The sequence below is a fragment of the Castor canadensis genome, chromosome 10 (genome assembly GCF_047511655.1).
Source record: "Castor canadensis chromosome 10, mCasCan1.hap1v2, whole genome shotgun sequence".
Taxonomy (NCBI): domain Eukaryota; kingdom Metazoa; phylum Chordata; class Mammalia; order Rodentia; family Castoridae; genus Castor; species Castor canadensis.
The window spans coordinates 106,744,840-106,766,127 of NC_133395.1; the positions used below are offsets into that span (position 1 = coordinate 106,744,840).

A 21,288-nucleotide genomic window follows, 5' to 3' on the forward strand; every position below is an offset into this window, starting at 1 on the left:
GTCCCCTATAAGCTGCAGTATAAGTGCCTTGAAGTCTTCCACCCTGGAGTACACCAAAATGTTCAGGTCATGCCTCAGTCTCCTATACTGGTTTACTTAGGAAAAAAACCAAAAAATTGATAATGAGGCTATGAGGATATTTATACAAATACTGTGTGTCCAGCTAAAGCCCATGAGAGTCACCCATGACCTCCTCCATTGAAGCTCTGGGACTTGGGTTACACTGCCAAGACATTTTCAGATAACTTCTATCAAAAACCCTTTTTCGTTGCTGTTTGGAACCAACTTATTTTTCTGAGGATTAAAATCATCTTTCCTGAGGCACAAACTGGGTCATCCAATAATGGCATGTTAATAATAAAAATCTACTTTCTGGGATAGGGGTGCAGCTCAGTGGTAGAGTGCTTGCCTAGCATGGGCAAGGTTCTAAATTCCATTCCCAGCACTGAAAATTCAAAAAATAAAAAAAATCTAGTTTCTCTATGTTTCTCAACTATCTGCAACCACAGAATACAATTCCCTTCTCTGATAAGTCTATTCCCAAAACCAGCAGTCCTCAGTGGGATGAGGAAAGAAGGCTCTGTCACAACTAGAGAGCTTTTTAAGTTATGCTGTCTTCCTCCTCCACCAAGCATCTCATTCATGTTTTTACTGACATTTACCCTCAAATCATAGATGCACGCTCAGCCCCTCTCACCAACAGCTAACCTCTTAGCTTAAATTTTTCAAAATTTTCTTCCCAAATATCATTTCCAAAGCCAACAGTACAACACATCAATTTCCTATTGCTTTATTTCCCTCACTTGAAAACATTAAAAAGGTTATGGATGTCTTGGCATTCTGGCAGGACAACATGCAAGGGGCACAGAATATGTATGCTCTGCAAGAAACTGAGTACAGGGATAGAAAAGCCAGGATGCAGGAGCCTCTACTCAGGGCCAGTCCTGCTCTTGTAGTCTAGTTTCCAAACAGTAAAAGGGGCAGGGCTGGGTGAGGCAATGTGGTTCACCTGTGCTTAAAGAGGGCTAGAGAACGAGGATGCACAGCATCTACCCATTCTCCCAATGCCCCTTTAGCTTCCTGGTAGCTGAATAGACAAAACAAAATGGCAGTGGTGACCCATTACATGAAAGTCAAAGACAACAACCCAGGTGTGTGGGAGGGGCATGCTAAAAGAGCAATGATTGTAGAAACACAAGATCAAGCTAACAAAGGCTGGAAAACACCCAAGAAGATTCACAAAGTAAGTGAGGGTCCTTTCTCCCTCCTCCCTGGGATGCTTTTTCTAAATCTTTCCTGACTTTGTAATTTATTCAGGCTTTTGTGTGTATTTAGCATACTCAAGTTCTTGGATGAAACAAACCAGCAAGAGCTCTTTTCCTTACTTGGGGAAATGTGTGAGGATTAGAGTTCGTTTCTCAAGAGGCAGTTTGTCTTTTTCCTGTCTTGCTTGTTCCAGGAGTTGTCGCCTCATAATGGTGAAGACAGAGCGAAGCAGTGTTCTCCCAAACACCTTGGTGGTTTCGTACCGAGGTAGACTGTCACAGAACTGTGGCACGTTGCAATAACACAGCCACCTGTAACAAGGAAATAAGCACCATCAATATACCAAAACCCCAGGTTGTCTGAAATACCCAATTATGGTGACTCTCAATAAAACTTACCATATCAAGAGAAACTAGACCTGCATATGACAAGCAAGAGTATCACAATCACCTAGTGAACATGAGGATTAGGTTAACCTGCCCTGCCACCTGAAAAATTCTTTTTCTTTTTTTTTTTTTTGAGTTTGAACTCATGGTTTTGTGCTTGCAAAGGGCACTCCACCACTTGAGCCACACCACCAGCCCCACTTGGGGTCAATTCTGTTAGAAACATCCTGTTCTGCAATATCATGCAGTGACTCCTGAAGTCAAACCCCTGCTTTACCAGTTAACTAGCTACGTAACTTTGGAAATTTTCATTCTGTTATCCAGTCCCTACTTCCTTATCTAACAGAACAGGAACAACCATTAAAGAAACTTCGCTGGGTTCTCTGAGCACTAAATGAGATATCATGTGTAAAGGACAGTGTAATTTGAGTTTCTGCCATATTAAGTGGAGTTTTAAGTAAAGAACATGAAGGAGAAGCTCAGGATATCCCTTTGGGGAAAGAATCAGAATCCTGTCATCTAGTCCTATGTGAAATGTAAGATTTCTTTAGAATGCCTACACAGCATTCATGTATCACAGAAGCTATGGTGGGAAGATAAAGATCATTAAAACTGTTCAAAACTCAGCTGAAATGCAGGAAATAATAAGATTCCACTGTCTGTCGCCTTGGTATGCTTTGCAACGGCTCAGACTCAATATCAAAAATAAACTTTAGCATTGCACAGGACTGGAGAAGAGCCCACACCAGAGAGAAGCCAGGGTTTTCTTGAGATCTGACCACAGGTCCAGAGTATGTAGGCAACACAGGCCATCTGATTTAGAAAGCTCCTTCACTGAAACTAGAGAATGAAAGACTTTAAAAAATGACACTCCTCACCCTTTCTGTCTTTTCATTTTTTGTGTCTCCAAGAGACACAAAGTCTAAAATTCCCTGGACCCAGAAACATGCACCTAACATGTAACAGTGGGAGTCACAGACAGTGGCACCAAACCAGCGAAACTGTGTCAAAAAGATTTGTACAGATTCATATTCCTTGATAGTAGATCCAAATCACTCTCTTCTAGTACACTGATGCTTTCCAAAAATTACAACTTCTCCCTTAATAAAGTAGGGACACTACCCACCTGTAGTAACAGGGAGCTCTCAGTGAACTTGAACAGTATTAATTTGCACCCTATTTGCCCTGGGGGTGGTGATGGTGGAGGTGGTGATACTTCACCACTGGGGAAGAAAACCTTTTTTTTTTTAGTTCTGCCTAGATTCATAATCAATCTTAAAACCCTGCCAGTACTTTTATTTCTTCTCTCAACTTTTCTCTTTTAATAACTAATGCCCGAGGATCATTTTATAATACTGAAATGGGCATCGTTAAGTGTTATGTTACATCCTGTCAGTGGTCTTGGTAGCAAAAAAAAAAAAACTAGAAAGAGTATTACTTTATTTTGTCATTCAGAAGCTCACCAACTACTACAAAGTCAATCTTTGTTAAACGTTAATCTGTGGTCACTGTATGAAGTTGAAAGAATATCTAGGTCTAGGAGAGGCCAGCTCCCAAATAACTCATTATGAAACTACAAATCTGAGTTAAACAGTCACAAATCTTAATAATCAGAAGTTCAACATCACGTGACTTTGTTTATGCCAAGACTGTTTTAAGATTTAACATTACGAAATGGAATGAAATGTGTGCAATCTTAAGTGGTGTAGACTGGTCTATTCAATAAAGTGCTCTACAACAATGTAATTCTATGCCGTGCTGTATAACACAGTAGCCAGAGCAACATGTAACTGCTGAGCACTGGACTTGAAAAGTAGCCAGTACAACTGAAGGGCTTACTTATTAACTTTATTTAATCAACTTCAATTTTACTGTTCAATGGCAGCAATGTAAAATATTTTTCCATTAAGCACAACTTCATTGTTTGAGTAGCACTCCTTCTGCTCAGGTTTAACTGTATGAAATTTAGTGACTGAATTAAGACAGTACCAAAAAAAAAAAAAGCCTAGAAATATATTCCTAATAACATCTACCATTGATTATATGGACAGGCCGCAATACTTCTGATACATTGAATAAAATGAAACATGTTAAAATTAATTTCTCTTATTTATTTATTTACTTTTTTTTTTTTTTTTTTTTTGAGATAGGGTCTTGCCTACCTAGGCTGGCCTGAAATTCACAATCCTCCTGCCTCTCCCTAGAGCTGGGATTTCAGGTTTGCACCACCACGCCCATTCTTTATTCTTTTTTAGTGTAGCAACTAGAAAACATACATTCGCATGTGTGCCTCACATCTGTATCTACTGGGCAGTTCTGATTTTGAGTCTAAAATTTCCATTTAGTGGTGGCAGAGAGTGGCTCAAGTGGTAAAGCACCTACCTAGCAAGCATGAGGCCCTGAGTTTAAACCCAAGTACCACCAAACAAACAAACAAAAAAAAACAGAACAATACAATTTCCATTTGAGGCATAGATAACTGGGACTTTAAGACTAATGGTTACCTTGGAAGTAACAGGTATAGGCAAGGACTTCCTCAACAGAACCCCAGCAGCTCAGCAACTAAGAGAAAGTATGGGACTACAAAATATTAAAAAGCTTTTGCACAACAAAAGCAATGATCTCTAAAGGGAAGAGACCACCCACAGAGTGGGAGAAAACATTTGCCAGCTATACATCAAAGGACTGATAACTAGAATGTACAGGGAGCTCAAAAAACTAAACTCTCCCAAAATCAATGAACCAATAAAGAAATGGGCAACTGAACTAAACAGGACTTTTTCAAAAGAAGAAATTCAAACGGCCAAAAAACACATGGAAAAAAATGCTAACCATCTCTGGGCATAAAGGAAATGCAAATCAAAAACACACTAAGATTCTACCTCACCCGTTAGAATAGCTATCATCAAAAATACCACCAACAATAGGTGTTGGTGAGGATGTGGGGAAAAAGGAACCCTTATACACTGCTGGTGGGAATGCAAGCTAGTGCAACCACTCTGAAAAACCATATGGAGACTTCTTAAAAAACTAATCATAGATCTGCCATTTGATCCAGCAATCCCACTCTTGGGGATATACCCAAAAGAATGCGACTCAGGTTACTCCAGAGGCACCTGCACACCCATGTTTATTGTAGCACTATTCACAATAGCCAAGTTATATGGAAACAGCCAAGATGCCCCACTACTGACGAAGGGATTAAGAAAATGGTATTTAGACACAATGGAATTTAACTAGGCCATGAAGAATGATTCGCAAGTAAATGGATGGAACTTGAGAACATCATCCTGAGTGAGGTTAGCCAGGCTCAGAAGACCAAAAATCGTATGTTCTCCCTCATGTGCGGACTTTAGATCTAGGGCAAAGGCAGTAATGTTGTTGGACTTGGGTCACATGCTAAGGGGAGAGCACATATGGGAGGAAAGGGGATAGATAGGAAACCCAAAACTTAAAAGTGTTTGATGTGCCCACTGCAGAGGAGCTAATACAGTAACCTTAAAATGACAGAGGTCAATTTGGGAAGGTGACTGGGAAGTAGTGAAGAGGTCAGGTAGAGATGCATCAATTCGGGTTGTAATACACTTGTGCATGGAAGCAATGCTAGGAATCTCTCTGTATAGCTATCCTTATCTCAACTAGCAAAAACGCTAAGTCTTTCTTATCATTGCTTATGTCTTCTCGTCAACAAAATTGGGAAAAAGGGCAGAACAGGTTCTGCCAGAAAGAGGTGGGGGGCAGGGGGAGAGGGCAGGGGCAGGGGGGAGAAATGGCCCAAACAGTGTATGCACATATGAATATATGAATAAAGAAAAAAATGAATGTCAGGAGTGTAAAACTGGTTCTGTTTAGGGGTGGGAACTAGTGGGAGGGGAGAGGTGAAATGAGAGGGTAAAGGGAAGGGTGAATATGACCAAAGTGCTTTATACACCTGTATGAAAACAGAATAATGAGAGCTGTTAAATTGTTTAAAATGGGGGGAGAGGTAAGTAAGAGTTAACAGAGGGTATGAATTTGACCAAAGTATATTAAATACATATATGGGAACATCAGAATGGAACCCCTTTATACAAAAATTAAAAAAATTCCAGAGCATAAAAAAAAAAAAGACTAATGGTATTTCTTTTACAGAGATGATACACATAAATATTATCATCCAAAAGTAAGTAATATGTCATTCAATCTTCCCAGGGTAAGGCAACAGCATAGATTGTTACTATCCAGTAAAAAAATTTCAAATAACAGATTCCCATTCACTTCCTCTAGCGTTATCTCATAGATTTCAATTTATGCTTTTCAGTTTTACTTTTACTTGTAAGATTAATCTTACTTTACAATCTAGATAGTCTACAGCAGATAAAGAGACTGAGTCAATATGCATGTGCAGGTGATATTTTATTTTAATAAACTGTCATGGTGTTGCATGCAGTGACAGAAAGAAGGAAAACAGGCACATAAAGACACACATATTACTCCAAAGACTTACTCACAGGAAAAGATTTTTACCTAAATGATTGATTTCAGGTCTCCTAGAAAGAAACAAAATGACAGTTCCTTCCATTTTGCATGTCTAATAGAGATGGCGCAGGTATGCTATTTGCTGATTGTTCAAGTAACTCAGATTTGTTACACCATCATGAGACTGTGCAACTTTCTTTAAAATGTGAGAATTGAAAACTTTGAATTCAGAAGACCATGTTGTTCCTATGCTTGTTGCCCTAAAAATTCAGTTTCCAGAAATTAAGTGGACTCACATAGTTCCCCAGAACTAAAGCAGAGTTACTACAGACAAAGTCACCCAAATCTGAAGTCTGAAATACTTCCAAATCTGAAACTTTCCATTTTCAGTTTAGGATGCTCAACTTTAAATTTTATGCAAGCATTCCAAAATCCATGACACTCAAAAAATCTGAAACACTTCTAGTTAAAGCATTTTGAATAAGAGATACTGGGCTAGAAGCATTGGCTGAAATTCTAGAGCAACTGCCTGGAAAGCGCAAGGTCCTGAATTCAAATGCTAGTACTGCAAACAAACAAGCAAGCAAACAAAAACTTGGATAAAGGATACTGAAGCATTACTGGAGTCCACACTAGGAGCTAGCTCTTCTGCCTCCAAGACCATGTGGGAAATTTCCCGTGCTTCCTGGCAAATACTTTTCTAGACTCATTATGAATACTCAGTATGTGTGGTGCCAGGATCTGCTTCACATAACAATGGCTACATAAAACTGTTTCCCCAAATCAAGCTAATTATATCTACTTGCTCTGTATTCTCATGAAACATCTCCCCAGTGTGGAGCTATAAACTTTTAACTTTCAGAAGTTCCACACAACTCAGAATCTAACACTACCTGCCACAGTCCTTTTGCAGATTTTGTTGGTCCAGATGAATTTTAATAAGCCATATTCTTCTGACACTTTCTTTTCAGGTTATTTCTTCAAGAAATAATAATGGTCACCACCATGAAATTCAAGAACTTCAAAATATTTTGCTCAGATTTTTTTTTTTCCTAAAATCCCACTGATTTCTGGGAATGTATATGTAATGCCTAGTTAATTTACATTTTCAAAGATTTATTTTTTTTCTCTTTATTCATAACAGTAATTTAAGCTGCTCTGTTCAGTATGCTTTTGGGTTTTTTTGGGTTTTTTGTTTTTTAATTGGATAAAGGTTCACTGGTTAGCTTGGTAATGAACACCAGTCTTTTCCACAGAGAATCGGATTTCACCCTATTTTCATGCTAATGATGTGCTCCACAGTCCTGGGCCCTTTTGTTCTACTTGCTACAGTGCTGCAAATTACAAGCTGAACCACCACTGAGATCCTAAGGTTCTCTTACACATCAAGATAAAGCCTGCCGGTGCCTACTGCCTATAGTATTAACCATTTTTGAGACAATTAGTATCAGTGAGGCACCACGCTGTGGTGGTATGTGGTTCTGTACATTTCCAAATGTGGTCATAGCAGAGAAGTTTTATTCTGAAACCTGACATATTCTCTTAATTTGCACAGGTTTTTAATCTGACTTCCCTTTCTTCAGCAACATGGTGTGATGGGGAAGCAGCAACCTTCATTTCCTTATTTATTATTTATTATTAACAGAGACTCTTGGTCTACCCTGCACCCAGAAATCAGCAGGTTTCAGAACTCATCAGGGCATATTCATTTCAGTTTCTGTCAGTGGCTTCTCTCCACCATTGTCTGATTCCATCCCTCAGCTGTTGGCTCAGGATGCTGGGCTATAAAGGACTCTTCTGCTGTCTTTCTTCCCCTATTATCTTAGCTTCTAAAGTGATATTCAAATAATTATCCAGTGCTCATTCAGAGTCCAGTTTCTATTTTTGTTATTCCCTAAGTAATTGTAAGGGCCACTTATTTCATAGTTAATTCCTAAATGTTGCCTTGTATTTTTATCATATTTCCTATAAGACAGTAATGTCTGCTGTGCTATTTCACATTTAATTCTCTTTTTTCTTGATGAAACGATTACTTGTTTAGAGTTGGAAATGTATTCATAAGTTTGCTTTGACCAAGATTCAGCCTCGTCAATTGTTCACAGATGGCATTAAAAGATATATATATTTTTGAGAGACTTAACTAACTCAACTTATTATAAACAACAGTTATCTATTACAACTATCTTATATATTATAAGTATAATAATATAGAACTACTGTTAATGTAAAACCCTGAAATGAAAGATATAAAAATAAAGATCTCTTGCTGGGCACTGGTGGCTATTGCCTGTAATCCTAGCTACTCAGGAGGCAGAGATAAGAAGGATCATAGCTTGAAGCCAGCCCAGGCAAATAGTTTGTGAGACCCTATCTCAAAAAAAAAAAAAAAAAAAAAAATCACAAAAAAGAGCTGGTGGAATGACTCAAGGTGTATGCCCTGAGTTCAAAACCTAGCACCAAAAAAAAAAAAAAAAAAGATCTCATAAATAAAAAATGATTTGGAGAAATCTATAAACATCAGTTCTTAAGTAAAAACATTTACAATTTAAATTGTAGATATGGTAAAAGGAGGTGAAGGAGAAGGAAAGAGGTATTACTATGACTAATACTAATAGTAATAATAACAATAATTTAAAAAAGGTCAAAGCTGGGGATGGCAACCCAGGCCCATAATCCCAGTATTTGGGAAGCTGAGGCAGGAGATCATGAGTTCAAGGGCAGCCTGGGCTACAAAAAAACAAAAAACAAAAAAAGAAAGAAAGAAGAACAACAACAACAAAAAAAACCAGAATGGATAATCCTGGTCTCTGTTACTTAAATGAAAATAGAAAATAAATGTAAGTCATTATATATATATATGGCACACATTTAAGATGTGCAAAGGTAATTCTCTCATTCTCTAGCTCATAAGCAGTAAAATTACTTTCCCACTTTAGAAAACAATGTATGTTCAGTCCAAGAATATTTTCAGAATTTGTGCATCTACCAATAGAAAAATTGTTAGGTAAATTATGGTTCATCAACTCAATGATTTATAGTGAAATTTGTGAAATGCGTGATATGATGTTAAATGGTGGAACAAAATGAATTTGAAAATCAGCATTTTCCTTCATTATAACTAACGTAAAATACTTATTTTTAAGAAGCAAAGACTAGGAATGGAAGTACAAGTCAGTGGCAGAGGACATGATCAGCACACAAGGCTCTGGGTTTCAGCCCAACACCACCAAAACAAAAAATAAAAGTAAAGGAATGAAGACTAGACGATAACACATTTAATAATATCACTTCCATCATGGTGTTAGGATAGGACTAAAGTAAGCTTTCCTTGAAAAATAAATTCTTAACTCCATAATACTCGTTGCATTTCTTTTTGATTTGAAGGCTCTATATATTAGTTGTTATAGTTACTCAGCAATGTTCAATAGAAATAAAACACAAGACATACATGTATTTTAAACTTACCCGTAGCCACACTGAAAAAGAAAAAGAAGGCTGAGCATGTTAGTGCATGCTTGTAACCTCAGCTACTTGGAAGCTGGAGGTGAGAGGATATTATGGTCTGAGGCTGGCCCCAGACAAAAGCTTGGGACCCTATCTAAAAATGAAACTAAAGCAAAAAGAGCTAGGACTGAGGATCAAGTGGTAGAGTGCTTGCCTAGCAAGGGCAAGGCCCTGGGTTCAAACTCCAATGCTTCCAAAAAAAAGAAAAAAAGTAAAAAGAAACAGATGATGGCTGGAGGCATGGCTCAAGAGGTTACACACCTGCCTAGCAAGGAGAAAGCACTGAAGTATCCAAAACACTGTCACTTGTGCATTTAATCAATATAAAAAATAGTATCTACTGAGACTAGTGATGTAACTCAGTGATAGAGGGCTTGTTTAGCAGGTGCAAGATCCTGGGTTCCATCCCCAGCACCATAGATAGACAGACAGACAGCTAGCTGTAAAACTTTTAAACTATTCAGAAGCCATTTCAAGCCTTGCAGTGATGGTTCACACCTGTAATCCTAGCTACTCAGGAGGTGGAGATCAGGAGGATCATGGTTAGAAACCAGCCCAGGCAAATAGTTCATGAGGCCTTATCTCGAAAAAAACCTTCACCAAAAAATGGTCTGGTGGAGTAGCTCAAAATGTATGCCTCAAGTTCAAATTCCAGTACCACAAAAAAAAAAAAAAAAAAAAAAGCCATTTTAAACTCTTCTTGGTACAATCTTAGAAATCCCAATTCAAGTCATGGTGGTGCACACCTGCCATCTCAACACTCAGGAGGCTGAGGCAGGAGAATCATGAGTTCAAAACTAACTTGGACTATATAGCAAGACTATGTCCAAAAAGGAGGGGGAAGGAGAGGAAAGAGAGAGAAGGGAGAGGAGGAAAAGGAAGAGAAAAAGAGAAGGAGGAGGAGGAAAACAAGAAGGAGGAAGAAGAAAAAAGGAAAAGAAAAAGGAGGAGGAAGCAGTTATGGATGAGTGACTATAATTGAAGTACTTTATATTCATGTATGAAAATTTTAAAAAGAAATACCAAATCACATTAGTCACACTTTGAGTGTTCAATGGGCACACATGGCTGGCAACTCCATCCTGGAAAGTATAGGTCAGGGTGATCTGAATCCCTCACCCCCTAGAATACTGTGATGGTAATGAAAAGTAGTTCACAGGCTAAATTATACAGACATGCATTCTGAGCTGATGGAGTCACCACAACAACTAGGCAACCTTGCACTTGCAGAGACAACTACCAATTCCATGTCTGTAACGTGCTCTATGGAGCCAGGGGAGCAGAGCTTGTTAGTTGTGGGATTACCTTGTGTAGTTTTCCTTGTATCCAGAAATGTCATCATTGGGAGAGCGCAGTCTTCGCTGAGATGGAGCCTCCAGGTGCCAATAGTTGATGCGGTTTAGGAACATCTTGGCTAACTCAACTATTGTTTGCCTTTCTTTTGATGGCAGGTGACTAAATTTATACTGTACAAAGTTATTCACACCCTGAAAAGCAGGAAAGGCAATTTAGTTGTGCAAATATGCAATCACACGAATTCTGGGCACCCACATAACCAGCACCACTGGTAGCTACTAACAAAGGAATAGACATTTTCAATGCACAAAAATGTCTTCCCCTCTCTTAAAAGAAAGCAATGCCCAGAGAGAATCTCGCCTCAGGTCCCAGTGTAGGAAAAGTGACTAGACAGAAAAGGTATGAGAAGTGATTCTATGCCTGCTTCAATTCTGAAGCATTAAAGGAAAAATGAAAACCATGGACTAAAAAGACCAACATCCCTCAGACAAGCCAGACACTGGTGACTCACTCCTGTAATCCTAGCTAGTTGGGAGGCTGAAACTGGGAGGATAGTTATTCGAGGCCAGTCTGGGCAAACAGTTCAAGGAAACCCCATCTCCAAAATAACCAAAGCAAATGAACCAAAGTTTGGCTAGAGCACCTGCTTTGCAAGTATGAAGCCCTGAGTTCGAACCAAACAACAATAATAACAACAATAATAATCTGTTTTGCAACAGAATTCTTGCTGTACTATCAGCATAGCTGCTCACATATAATGTGATTCTTTAGTAAATATGTTTTTCCTTGTGAAAATATTCATCAAAAGGCTACTAACATGTCTTCCACTGGACTAAACTATTAAAATTTAAGCCCACTTTCCAGTCAAGGTGAGGCATTACCTGTAATCCCAGCACTTGGGAGGCTAAGGTAGGAAGATCGAGTTCTAGGCCAGCCTGGGCTACATAGTTAAAACAGTCTCAAATAAATAAATAAATAAATATAACTAAATAAATAAACCCATTTCCACTGAACTGAACCACTAAAATTCAAGCATTTTTCTTCACTCCTTTAGTCTCAGCAAGCATATCAGAAAAAAAAAATCTTACTCAAAGCTTGTGTGCGTTCCAGGAAAAGCTGTGGATTAATTTAACCTTTCTACAGAACACTCCCATTCTCATCTGATTTCATGCAAAAGAATAATAGATTCTTACTCAATAATTTGGAATCAAAATATAATTTATTCTCCCAAAAAATGACTGATAAAAATGCACTGATTTGTAAGGATTCTGGTAGTCAGACTCTTCTTTAGTTAGACTCTCACCAAAAAATTCAGTCCAGGGATTGAGGGTGTGGCTCAAGTGGTAAGAGTGCTTGCCTAGCATGCAGAAAGAGGCCCCGGGCTCAATCTTCAATACCGCAAAAAAAAAAGTCAGTCCAGAGAGTTTTTTTATTTATTTAGTTGAACAAAGAAGTGCTAAAAAGTGATGCTGATTCCAACAACACATAACAGAAAAATGTCTACACATTTAAACAGATTCCCTGGGTTTTCCAGGAATTGTAATACAGCAGAAAGTCCGTTTCTGGGTACAAACTCTCATTTCTTTTTTTTTTACTTTGCTTGTCTTATGTTTTTCACATTACTACTGAATTCCCTCACCTCAATAAGCTTTTTCAGAATGTGCCAAACAAAAGGACAAAGACTTAATTTTAAGACACTAGCCACAAGAAAAGACACATTTCATGTGTCCTTACTAGCTACATGTTCTACTTATTTTCTTCCCCAAACACATAGTGAATTTTAAGTATACAATAACCCTCAAAGGCAAAAGCTAGGCCATTTATTAAATTAGGCATGAACTTGTGATCCACAGAGTCCAAGACAATTTCTATAGACTTGGTGAACATCTCTAAACTGTAGAGGAGATGTAGATAGCAAAGGAAAAGGGAGATTAAAAGGTCTTCAGGCTGGGTACTTGCCCACCACATATAAGGCCCCGGGATAGATCCCCAGCACCACACAAAAACATAAAATAAAAAATCTTCAGGGCTGGTGGAGTGGCTCCAGTGGTAAGAGCGCCTGCCTAGCAAGTGTGCTCAGTGCTGCAAAAAAACAAACAAAAAAAGATGGCAAGTCTGATTGAAAACAAATCTTCAGACTTAAACCAATAGAAAAAAAACTTCTTATCTTTTTACCTGTTCAATACTAGGTTTTTCAAATGGAGGCTTCTTCTCCAAGGAGCCTTCAACCACAGGTTTTCCTCTTTGTAAAATAGACTTTCTCAAGAGCTGCAAAGTATTAAAAAAAAAAAAAAATTAAGTCATCTCTTTCTCTTTCTTTCCTTCTCTCTCTCTCTCTCTCTCTCTCTCTCTCTCCCTCTCACACACACACACACACACACACACACACACACACACACAGAGACTTTAAGGGAAGTCACCATATTCTATTTATCTTAACCATATATAAACAAATCCTTAAATCAAACAGGAAAACGATCAGATAGCACAAATGTACTGTCCTTCCCATAACCAGAGCTGTGAGGAACTAGTCATGACCTGAGCAGCCTAGACCACCCAGTGTGACCACCAGACACCCACCAGGCACCGCTGTCCCACTTCCCCTACTCTTACCCCCCATTTCTGGCTTCCCAGGAACCCTGCACACTGCACAGGCCCATTTAGGCCACTGGGTATGCTGAAGCTCTGGCACTCTGACTTAAGACACCAGGAAGGCCAAGATTCAAATGAGGAAGGGGAGAGGAGCTATCTGTAGCAGCCCTACATCCTATTAAGGGCCTGTGCTAGGACTCCAACCCTTGGGGAAGGAATTCCACAAAGCTCTCCATTGGCAGCTTTGACTGTTGCAGTCTTTTTTCATTTCCCTTCCATCTGTAGACTACAAGCCAAGTGTTCTGGCATCTCAAAGCCCACAAAACAAAAACACTGCTCTAATTCCTGCCACTGGAATTTAAGGCCCTCAGAGAGCAAATAAAGAAAAGGGAACACGGAGCCACTTAACGAGAACTAAGCTGAAAATAAGTCTGATACTGAAATTCTTTAACCTTAGCTTGAATCTTCTGTAAGCTTTTCATGTGAGCCAGCTATGATATGATTACGCATTTATTTAAGTTATATCTTTCACTCATTTTTCCGCTTGCTGATTTTCAACAGAAACAAACCATGGCAACCATTCTCTCAGGAGTTGATGGAAATTGATGAACCCCAGCTTGAAGAATAATCATGGGCCCCCCACAGAGCTGTCATACAAGGACCTCAACTCCTTCTAGTGGTGCTGTGAGTTAGAGTATGCAGCAGTTATTGTATTATAAATAAATAAATTTTTAATAAAGTTAAGCATGTGTATGCATCCCAAAGGCTAGAATATAAAGATTAATCATAAAATTTAAATACAAATAATTCTAGTTGCCTATTTTTTTTTTCTGAGTTAATGGGAACTTGGCTCATTGCAGTTTTCACTTTGGAGGTAAACTGACATGAACTGGTTTCTTCATCTACAAAATGATGGAACTAGGACAGGTAGGCATATGAAAATTTTCATTGGAGGCTGGGATCGTGGCTCGAGTGGTAGAGCGCTTGCCTAGCAAGTGCAAGGCCCTGAGTTAAAACCCGAATACCACCAAAAGAAAAAAGAAAAAAAAAAAACTATGGGCCTGGAAGAGCACTTGCTTAGCAGGCACTGGACCTAGGTTCTATCCCCAGCACAACTCAAAAGAAGAAATTAATAGAAGTACATATTTGCACCTTTACTTTTGCCAGGTAGGACTTTTTGTTTGTTCATTGTGTTTTTATTCTTTTTGGGGGGGTGGAGGGGGGTTCTGAGACAGGGTTTCACTATGTTGCCAGGGCTGGGCTTGAACTCCTCTTGACTCAAGTGATTCTCTTGCTTCAGTCTCCCCAGCAGCTGGCACTGAAGAAATGTGCCACCCTACCCAGCTTCACAACAACCTTTAGATGCAAGTGCTACTATGATCTGTAAGTTACAGATGAGGAAACCAAAGCAGAATAACTTGCCCAAGGTCACATTTGGTTAAGGGATAGAGCTGAGTTTTAAACCCAAGTACTTGGTCCCTGAAGGACATCTGTAGGCACTAGGTCACACTTCAACTTTAGGAAGCAGTTTTCCATTGAGTTTATTTTTGGCCTCCAAAAACGATGTTTTTAGGGCTGGAGGCACGGCTCAAGCAGTAGAGCACCACCTGCCTCACAAGCTGGAAGTCCTTAGTTCAAATCAAAGTACCACCAAAAAAAAAAAAAATTACAAAAAATGAAGTTTTATTTTGGTTTGGTTTTGGCAGCACTGGGACTTGAACTCAGGGCTTGCCACTTGTAAGCGCTCTGCCACTTGAGATGCCCCACCATCCCTTTTCTGTGTTGGGTATTTTCAAGATAAAGTCTCTCAAGAACTATTTGCCCAGGCTGGCTTCAAACCTCCATCCACCCAATTTCTACCTCCTGAGTAGCTAGGATTATAGGTGTGAGCCACTAGCACCTGGCTCAAAAATGAAGTTTTTTGGTTTTGGTTTTTTTTAAATGCTACCAAAATATATAATACATTTTAATTTAACTCTTTACACATGAGACACAGGAACTGCCTTTCAAAAGTTAAGGAATAGATAATTTATAATTCCTCTGATAAACAACTGGAGCCTGATATGGAAGGACATGCTTATAAATCCCATCACTGGAGAGTCTGAGGCAGGAGGATTACAAATTTGAGGCCAGCCTGAGCTCAAAAGAAAGAAACATTGGGGAAGAAGGGAGTACTGAGTATTTTGGACCATGTTCTTAGAGGCAAATACATTTGTACTGTTATTTGAAGATGAAAGAGGAAAGAAACAGGGAGGAAATGAATGTTAAAGGCAGACAGTGCTCTCTGACCTGGCTGGACGTGAACCACAGAGGCTGACAGAATGGAAAGCCTCACACCCCTTCACTTCCAGCAGGGCAAGGGAAGCTGCCAGGAGTTCGGCTCCAAGTAATAGCTGCAGCCATGCAGACCTTGTTTTTCTTCAACTAAGACCTTTTTCCAAAGAAGATCTAAATAGTCAGAGCCTGCCAGGTTCAGTCTGGATGACTCAGGCCTCACAGCCATGTCAACAAGCTGTCACCTGCAGTGGCCAAATGCCTACCAATGGCTGGGGGAATTCAGTTCAAATTCTCTCCCTCTCTATTCTCTCTCTCTCCCTCTCCTTCTCTTTCCCCTTCCGTTCCTTCCTCTCCCTGCCCTTCTTCTTCTCCCCCACCTCCCCTCTCTCTCACTCACTCACACATAACTTTTTTGGAATTAATATTCCAATAATACCCCAAAACTTAAAAAATAGACTTCTCCCTCCCACTGCTATCTCCTATCCACCCAAAACCCTCATTAATAAAATACAAAGCAAAAATTAATAAAAGAAGAGAAAGGAAAATTATAGATCAAATAAGTTAAAATAAAGAAAAAACTGTATAGGAACTAGGCACAGAATTTGCACTGAGATTCCTTATAGCCAAGGCAAAACACAGCACCCAACAGAAAATTTAACTATTATTAGGGCTAGGGGTGTGGCTCAAGTAGTAGTGTACCTGCCTAGAAAACTGAACTATCGCTGTCATATAAAAATAAGCAGAGGACTGGGGATGTAGCCAGTGGTACAGCATTCTCCTGGCATATGTGAGGCCATGGGTTGAACCCCCAGCACTGCAAAAATATTTTTTAAATAAAAACAAGTAGAGCAAAACACCTCTTATTATGAGAGGCAAACTTTGCAGGTATGTGGTACATATCTAAAATACCACTCGGGAGCCAGAAGCAGGAGACAGAGGCTAGCCTGGGCTGCAGAGTGAGACCCAGCCTCAAAACGTAAGTAAAAGGGGCAACTTTTCCTAGCTCCAAATTCTCAGTTCTGTAGTACTCTCTAACATCATATAAGGGTTACACAATACAGTCTCACGCACAATGCCTTCAATAGCAAGTCTGTTGTTTTGTTTTAGTTGTCCTTCTCCTGGCCTCTTTATGAATCTAGTTTTGGCAGTCTGACCTTTTCTGTCCATTCTCAGCACCAACATCCCCCCCCCACACCTGTTAGTCCAGACTGTGAGCAGAAGCTTGAGGAGACACAAATCTGTGGGAAGTGAACAATAGTGACCCAAATGGACTGAAGGGGCAGTTCCCAGGAAAGAGAGCAATAATCCATGACTAGTGTCAGCAAGACACAGATGACAGTGGGTAAGAGACCAAAACAAAGTTAGAAAGTCTTGACTGCTTCCCTTGAAGCCACCCTTCCAATGTCATCTCCTTCTTCTCCCCTTTGCTCACTGGCTCCACCACACTGGCCTCCCTGCTACTGCCACATCAAATCACGCTCACTTGGTGTCCAGAAGGGATGTTTGTTTGTCCCTTGGCCTGGAGGGCTGCCCCCGACCCCGTGACAAGAATGGTTCCTCACTCTCACTTGGGGTTGTGCTCAACTACCATGTCCTCCTGGCAGAGGCTCAGTTAGGGATAACTGAGTCTCCCTCTAGACTGGCCCCACCCACCAACACTCAGGTGCCATTCTGATACCACTTACCCTACACTGTTTCTCCTCCTGTGCTTATCACTACCTACAAACATGTTGCTGACTTGCTGACTGTCTGCCTCTTCTACTGAAATGTAAAGTCCATGATGGGAAGGACTTTGTCTTGTCCACAGAACTCTCCCTAGTACCATAAACAGAGCAGGTGTGCAATAAATATTTGTTCAGTGGATAGAAAGAAATCTATGAGCATAGGGAAATCAAGATATTCAATTGTATCTGGGCATAGCAGCATATACAAGGAATCCCAGAACTTGGGAGGCTGAGGTAGGAAGATTGTGATTTTGAGACCAACCTGGGCTATATTCCAACACCCTGTCTCAATCCCCACACACACACAAAAAAAAAAATTATTCAGTTTTGCATACAAATGTGAAAGGTGTTCAAGGAGAGTCATGTGTCCAAAATATGAGAGGTCATTTTATTTGTTTATGGCAGCACTGGGGCTTGAACTCAGGGCTTCACACTTGTTAGACAGGCACTCTACTTCTTGAGCCACACTCCCAGCCTGGCAGATCATTTTAGAGAATCTGTCGTGAAGAAATGCATGCTTCAGCAAGCCCTGAGCCCAAAAGTCTTCCTGCCTTTGACCTGGCACATGGAGATTGAACACATCTAAACAAAAAAAAGAAGAGCCTTTTAAAATATTAAAAGCTCACCTTGAATAAATAGAAATAAACTTGTTTGGTATCTGCATCTTCTTCCTTGTGCACGCAGGTAAAGAGATACTCCACATCCAGCACTATTCCCAGGAGTCTGTCCATCTCTTCCTCTGACACATTCTCCAGGTGGGAAACATGAGCAGCTTTAAGACCAAAGGACATGGGAGAGATCAGCTGGAAACCACAGATGCTCCCACTCTGAAACAGAAGGTTCTCTCTCGTGGACTTCTCTTCAACCCCTGAGGCTGCATACTAAATCCACAAGAGAAAATTTCTAAAACCCTATAAGAATTGTGTCTTTTCACAAAATCTACTGAAAATTAGATCACCATGTTGTTGAGCCTTAGCCTCCTCGTCAACACTAAATCTGGGCCAGGAGCTAATGTACTCAAATGATGTGTATTTTAAGGAATGCAACCTATAGCACCAAGAAGGAAATGACAGGGTCATATAAATAAACAGGGTCCATATAAGTAAATTCTCCACCATACCAAGAGGGTTCTATGTGGTCCTGCACTTGGATCATGGATTCACAGGGCTATGGTTCAGAGCTGCAGAAAATCAAGCTCCCTAAAGATTTCATTTTAAATTTCGTGAATAGCTGGGTCAGTCCAGAAAATCCTAACAGTGTGAAAACTGAAGCCCCTTTCCCTCTACCTTTCCAACTGAGATGTAAACTTCAGCATCTTGGAAGCAAAGTCCCAAGGCCTACTGCAGCTCGAGATCCAATGTCCTGTATGTTGAAAACCAAAGCCTGCCTTTCTACTTTCACTCTGTTGACTTATCCATTGACCTTCCTCCCCCATCCTCTTATGGTCTATCTAGCCAAATTCGGTCCATCTTTCAAGGTTTTGACATTTAATCCTCAAACAATCCCATGAAGCATCCATTATTGATTAATCCCAACATACAGCTGAAGAAACAGACCTGGAGAGACTGACTACGTTCACCCAACAAGCAGGGTATAAAAGTGAACAACGTTTGACTCAAATTCAAAAGCACTGACTGATAATCAGCTAGCTGATTCATTTCAAGTCCTTTTGCACTTGAAAAGGGACCTGGGATAAGTCATCCAGACACCACCCACTATGCCAAGAGCTCCTCTGGGTTGGGGCCAGGCCTTGCATTTCTGTTATCTCAGCACCTAGCACTGTGCTTGCCACAAGACAGGAACCAGCACTACAAGAATGATCCTTTTAGGTGTGTCTCTACCAGTATGGGCTTAAAAATGCTCGGATGTAGAAGTGCTTGACTTTTAAGGAGACTAAAATTAGTAGGAAATGGATGGGCTTTTCCTCACCTATTATTTTGTGGGAATGGAACCTAGGGTGTTATACATACTAGGCAGGTGCTCTGCCACTGAGTTATATCCCCAGCCCTTCCTCACCTTTTAAAGGGAGATAGAACTAAAAGTTATTAAGGAATACTTGCTAGGCATCTGCATGAGTCAATTAGGAGAAAAAGCAAAAACAAAACACGCTTACTCTCACCACCCCCTCCTGCCCCTACCCAGTGCTGGGGATGAAACAACTCTATGAATGAGCTGCAACCCCAGCCCCCGGTTATTTGAAACAGGGTTTCACTATGTAGTGAGGCCTGCAACTGGCCTCAAAATCCTGATCTTCCTACCTTAGCCTCCCAAGTACTGGGGTTACAGGCATGCATCACTATACCTTTTAAATAGTTGAAGGGTGGGCTGGGGGCATGGCTCAAGAGGCAGAGCACTTGCCTAGCCATGTACAAGGCCCTGGGTTCATTCCCTAGTACTACAAAAAATAAAATAAAGTAAAACAAGTCAAGACAAAATAAAATAAATAGTTGAAGAGTACTTTCTTGCATTAAAAGTCTTCTTTACTAAGATTAAGAGAAGCATTTCTTTTAGTAATGTGTGACCTTTTTGGCTTACTATGAGTTATTACAGTACAGCTTTGAAGTTAGAATGAGGCACACTTAGGCATGGGTGGAGGTTGACTGGGCACACTTAACCAGAGATAGGTAACACGTCTAATTTTGGTCAGTAGCCCAAAGAGTGAGGAGCAGTGGCTGGATCTGATAGAGATAGGGTAGTCTGAAGCAAGTAGTGTTCTCCTTGGTGGCAGGGAGAACACTATGAGGGTTGTCACTTCAGGCTCGAAATCTCAGTAGCTACAAAGGTAAGAAGGCAAGAGAGCTCAGCTGAATCAAGTGGCTGACTTGTGTGAGGAGGGTAAAGAACTCTGGAGGAGTTAATGATGGGCTCCTTGGCACAAACAGGACGAGCAAGAAGAAGCTACCATGTTGAGAGGGCTGTGTGCAAATCAATCTTACAGCCCAGTTTGCCAAAATGGCAATGCCTGCCTATTGTTAGAAAGTGGGGCTGTGAGTGGGGTTCTGGAAAGACTGGAGTTTGAGAATAAGCTGGCTGGTGATACGAACTTGAAGACAGCAAAATCATGAGGGTTAGTTGGATGTGGTTGGTAGAGCATTCCTCTAGTCTCAGTACTCAGGAGGCGGAGACGGGAGGGTAGAAGGTTCAAAGTCCGTGTGGGCTATATGGACTCTGCCTCAAAACAAAACAAACAGAACGATGAATCCTCTTGCCATTACTAGGGAAGGGAGGAGGATGGGGAAGGGAGATGGTAGGGATGATCTAGCCAATGTACAATGTAAAGTTATTCGGAATTGTCACAGTGACTCCCCCCATACAATGAATATAAAAATGGGAACAAAAAAATAAATAAATATAAGGTACAAAATAATTTTAAAACCTGAGAGTTAGATGCTCAAAGACTGAGTTGAATATGGACTATAAAGGAGCCTTGATCAAAAGTGGTTCATCAGGCCAGACACTGGTGGCTCACACCTGTAATCTTAGCTACTCAGGAGGCAAAGATCAGGAAAGGATCAAGGTTTGAAGCAAGCCTGGGCAAATAGTTCGGAAGATCCTATCTTGAAAATACCCAACACTAAAAAAGGGCTGGTGGAGTGGAGTGGCTCAAGCTGCAGAGTGCCTGTGTAGCAAGCTCAAGATCCTGAGTTCAAACCCTAGTACTGCCCAAAAAAAAAAAAAAAAAAGGTGGTCCATCATCAGTGTCCTTAGAGAGGGGCTGCATTGGAGAGTGAAAATTAGATGTGTCTAGACAACTAAGAGTAGTGACTATTGTTCTCAGGTGACTC

At 40.3% G+C, this 21,288-nt stretch overlaps 1 protein-coding gene across 1 annotated transcript in view; it reads right to left on the reverse strand.

The window, feature by feature from the left end:
* The window catches only part of Kat2b (lysine acetyltransferase 2B), a 93,083-nt gene that overhangs the window by 36,312 nt on the left and 35,483 nt on the right, over window positions 1-21,288 (reverse strand). Inside the window, exons 3-6 of the mRNA XM_074043829.1 lie at window positions 18,130-18,275; window positions 13,086-13,178; window positions 10,920-11,101; window positions 1,386-1,577 (exon numbers count right to left, since the gene is read on the reverse strand). Of these exons, the coding sequence (XP_073899930.1) occupies window positions 1,386-1,577; window positions 10,920-11,101; window positions 13,086-13,178; window positions 18,130-18,275 (613 nt within the window). The remainder of the gene's footprint in view (window positions 1-1,385; window positions 1,578-10,919; window positions 11,102-13,085; window positions 13,179-18,129; window positions 18,276-21,288) is intronic.